The sequence below is a fragment of the Neovison vison genome, chromosome 7 (assembly GCF_020171115.1).
Source record: "Neovison vison isolate M4711 chromosome 7, ASM_NN_V1, whole genome shotgun sequence".
Lineage (NCBI taxonomy): Eukaryota > Metazoa > Chordata > Mammalia > Carnivora > Mustelidae > Neogale > Neogale vison.
In genome coordinates this window covers 177,188,348-177,193,137 of record NC_058097.1, presented here as the reverse complement: position 1 = coordinate 177,193,137, position 4,790 = coordinate 177,188,348, and the positions used below count along the sequence as shown (strand labels likewise).

The following is a 4,790-nucleotide window of genomic DNA, read 5'->3' as shown; positions in this document are numbered from 1 at the left end:
CCTTTCTAAGACTGTTTCACATTGTTACTCATGATGGGAAATGCCTTATTTTCTTTCTTTGGATTGTCAAGGTCATTTTCTCATGGTAAAAAAAGGTAAGAAATCTCTCCAATGTTTTAGCTAGGTGAATTGTCATTGAATGGAATCGTATTTGATCTCAAGAAAATCTCATTTTTATGTTTTTAAAAGAATTGTTTTAGAGAGAGAGATTGAGTTCAAGAGGGAGTGGGGCAGATGGTGAGGGAAGGGGTAGAGGGAGAGGGGAAGAGAAACTCCAGCAGACTTTGCACTGAGCACAGAGCCTGATGCAGGGCTCGATCTCAAGATCCTGAGATCAGACCCGAGTTGAAACCAAGAGTCAGACTCAACCAAGTGAGCCACCCAGGTTCCCCAAGACAACTTTATATTTGAAATGTAAACTATATTATCCATTTCATTAAGACACAGAGACCATCAAGTAATGTTTCAAAGCCTTCCATTTAATCATGATGATAAACCAAAATTTTTGCTTTTCATTTCTTTCTTTCTTTTTTTTTTTTTAAACCATGATGTTTATTCTGACTAATTGTTGAAATCCTTAGATGAACTGGATGCTGCAACAGCTGCCCTCTTGGGCTTAGGTGTTGTTCCTTCACGGAATCCATGCCTGAATCTGCGGTATACAATTTTTAGGTGCCTCATGCGACCGGTCCCAGTGGTGTTCCGTCTTTTACCCTTGGCACTCCAGTTATACTTTCTCTTGCACTTGGCAGGGTAGCTGCACTTGCCACACGTGGACTTCTGAAGGTGGTAGGCCTTCGAGCCACAGCGGTGGCACAACGTGTCCGTCTTATTGCGACGCTTTCCAAACGATGACGTCCCCTTCGTCATCTTGTTTCCACGGCAGGCCCCAAAGAGCTTTTCATTTCTTTACAGTAAGCACATGACAAGCTTCCTATCCCTTATAATACACACACACACACACACACACACACACACACAGTTTCTAATAAACATCTTGTGCAAGGAAGCAAAATAAAAAGATAGGAAAATGGATCGGTTAGAAGCAATTTATAAGACAAGCCTGAGTTTAAATACCCCTTCCTCTGGTGATCTTGAAAAATTTAAATTTATAGAAAAGAGACAGTAACTATTTCATAGGATTATTGTGAGAACTAAATGTGTGGAAAGACCTTAGAGGCAGGCCTGGGTGGCTCAGTCAGTTAAGCGTCTGCCTTCAGCTCAGATCATGATCCCAAGTCCTGGGATAGAGCCCCACATCTGGCTCCCTGCTCAGTGGGGAGCCTGCTTCTCCCTCTCCCTCGCCTTTACCCCCAGCTGGTGCTCTCTCTAATAAATAAATGAATGAATGAATAACATCTTAAAAAAAAAAAAAAGACCCTAGCTCATGAAATGCGCTCAGTAAACGGTATTCGCTAAACAGGTGATTACGGTTTATAATTGGGATCCTTACTTGTAAGCCACAATGGGTATGTATAGAATTCCAGTTATGTGTACGCAATACACAGATCTATCCATGTAAGCCAGTTACACTCTATACCTTGCCTATGGAGAAACTGGATGGGAGCTTAGGCCAAGAGATGATTCAGACCCTTGTGTATAACTAATTACAGGACTCAACAATAAATTGTAATCTAATCCACCGGTGTAACCAGAGGTGTGGATTTCTGTCAGTTCAGGATCCAGTATCACCCTTCACAAACCTTCCTCATCCTGAATGTGTCTAGAAGTTCTAAATGCTTTACTGGAAACTGAAGGGATAGGGAGGGAGGTGAGGTGGGGATTCAATTCCTCAGGACCCGAACGCTGAGCGGTTCCAAAGCAGAAGCAGACAACTCTTCTGCATCCCACAGTCTTAAAAAAATGACTATTTGAGAAGACAGCAATGGGGCAGCCCTGGCTAGCTCAGTTGGAAGAGCAAGCGACTTTTGATCTCAGGGTCATGAGCTCAAGCCCTGCATTGGGGATAGAAATTTCTGAAATAAATAAATATTTAAAAAGAAAAAAAGAACACACTGACAACACTGTACGTGATCTCAGCAAGTGCCGCACATGGGACCCGCAGTCACCAAAACTGCTGTGGTCTGTCCCCCGGGTCAGCTCCCTGGTCACGTGTGTTGACTCTGGATTCTGACTCCCAGGGCTCAAATCCTGGCTCTGTTACTTTCAACTTTGACCTGGTTTCTTGGCTTTCCTCAAATTTGGTTTTCTCACCTGGAAATGGGTACAGTGATAATATTAATACCTCCTGTATTCATTTCCTGTGGCTGCTAGAAGAGAGCATCACAAACTTGGTGGGTTCCAACAACAGAAATGTATTCTCTCACGATTCTGGAAGCCAAAAATCCAAATTTGTTTTCACTGATATCAAGGTACTGGCAGGCTCAGGTTCCCTCTGAAACTAAGGAAAAGTCTGTTCCAAGCCTCTTCCAGCTTTTGGTGGCTGTCAGCATTCCTTGGCTTGTGGCCTCATCACTCCAGTTTCTACCTCCATAGCCACCTCACCTTCTCCTCTTCCATATATCAAGTGTCCCTCTACCTCCCCCTCATAACAGTGCCTCTGACTGTATCCTTGGGCCAGTGACAATTGACTGGCCGTGGGGGACCCAGATGAAACATTATTTCTGGGTTTGCTTGTGTGGATGCTTCTGGATACTTTTTGTTTGAATGGGCAGACTTGGCAGAGTAGAATGTCCTCCCTTCTAACCCACCAGCCACCTGAACAGATCAAAAGGCAGAGGACGGAGGAGTGTATCTTTTTTTTTTTTTTAAGATTATTTATTTATGTGACAGACAGAGATCACAAGTAGGCAGAGAGGCAGGCAGAGAAAGAGAGGGAAGCAGGCTCCCTGCTGAGCAGAGAGCCCGATGTGGGGCTAGATCCCAGGACCCTGGGAACATCACCTGAGCTGAAGACAGAGGCTTTAACCTGAGCCACTTTAACTGAGCCACCCAGGCACCCCGAGTGTGTCCCTTTTTATCTGCCCCACTGCTTGAGCACGGACACCTCATCTCATGTCATCTTCTCTGGCCCTTATTCTGGGATTTACAGCATCAGCTCCCCTGGTTCTCAGCCCTTCAGAGTCCAACAGAACTGCACCCTCAACTTTCCTGGGCATCCAGTAAGCAGACAGCACATCACGGGACTTCTCAGCCTCCATAATTGGACATGGACTAATTCAGGACCCACTCAGATAATTTCCTATCTGCAAAGACCCTTTTTTTGTTTATTTGTTTTTCGCCATATGAGAGAACATTCAGAGATTCACTTCTCAGCCTACCACATTTGTCTTGTGGTCTTATTTTGAGGGTTGAATGACATACGCTGATAAAGCACAGTGGCTAGAACACAGAACGTGTTCATTCAGCATCATCTACCACTCTTAGGCAGATCTTGCCTACTGCAAAGTGGCCTTGAAAGGACCCTAGCCCAAAGAGATAAAAAGCGATACAGGAAGGGGAAGTTGACCTCTGTTAACAGCATCTGGTTCAAACATGCTTTAGATTAATGTTCTAAGCATGTACCTTTCTTTTTCTTTTTCTTTTTTTAAGATTTTATTTATTTATTTACCAGAGATCACAAGTAGGCAGAGAGGCAGGCAGAGAGAGAGGGGGAAGCAGGATCCCTGCTGAGCAGAGAGCCCGATGTGGGGCTCAATCCCAGGACCCTGGAATCATGACCCGAGCTGAAGGCAGAGGCTTAACCCACTGAGCCACCCAGGAGCCCCAGCATGTGCCTTTCTTAGACAACTCTGTAGCTCACAACTCTGGGTGATAAACAAGATGGGGCATATGGGAAAGAATCCAGAAATTGATGTGAAAGATATTAATCCATATTTGAAAATTAATATATTCATAAGAATGTGATTTTCATTCCAATTTTGAAATAGTCATTATATTCTAGATGAAGAAAACCATCATATTTTGGAAATTTTTAACTTTCCAAATTGTGTGATTTATAACCGATTCAGTAACTTTTTTTAAAGCTGAGCATATTGGTCTTCTCAGTATTGGCATAAAACTGTTCATTGTTGTGTCATCTGAATCTCTGTCAGTTTCAAAAACACAGAGTCAAGACCAAGATTCAGTCTTTTAACACCTTCCAATCCTTCCCACAGGCTTGGCAGGCAAGCAGTCAGACCGGGAATAGATTTACACTTACAAAGTCCTTTCACTTGCATTATTCATTTAAACCAGGATCCTAATAACCTCATGAGAGGGACAGGAATCAGAAGTCCCATTTTATAGATTGGGAAGATGAGACGGAAAACTTAGGGCTCAGAGAGTGGAACACAGCCAGTCAGATGTGGAGCTGGACCAAAAGTTGGGTATTTGGACTCCTTATGAGAGAGAAGGAATTAGGAGAGTCAAGGGTAGTCCTGAACAAAGGCAAGATGTCACCTGGAAATTTAAGCCTGGAAATGTCTGAGGGAAGAACAGTAAGAGAGGTGACATGAAGGAAGTCAAAATCCTAAATCAACCTCCCATTTGCTCCTGGTTAAAAAAAATGGAAAGCTCAGATTCCAATGAGCCAGTGATTTGATGCACGTACCCACGTTCTTATTGAGTCCTTCCTTGGGCTGATTTCACATGATACAGTAAAGGGAGCGCATGGCCTTATTCACTAGTTCTTTTTCTAAACCACATTCTCTCACCTGGGCAGGTATCTGAGCTGGTGAGGTTTTTCTGCACAACAAGGATGATCCACTGCCCTTTGTTCTATCCAGAAACCTTTCCTCAGAGAAGTTGAAAGCCAGAGCGCATAGGACTACGCGGATCACACTGAATTG

General features: G+C 43.6%; 1 protein-coding gene across 1 annotated transcript; it reads right to left on the bottom strand.

Annotated features, from left to right (window-relative positions):
• Positions 1-561: 561 nt before the first annotated feature.
• On the bottom strand, positions 562-871 carry LOC122913591 (60S ribosomal protein L37-like). Its single transcript, XM_044260260.1, has one exon. It carries the CDS (start codon positions 868-870, stop codon positions 562-564), a length of 309 nt encoding a protein of 102 aa, XP_044116195.1. The 5' UTR covers position 871.
• Positions 872-4,790: the final 3,919 nt, after the last annotated feature.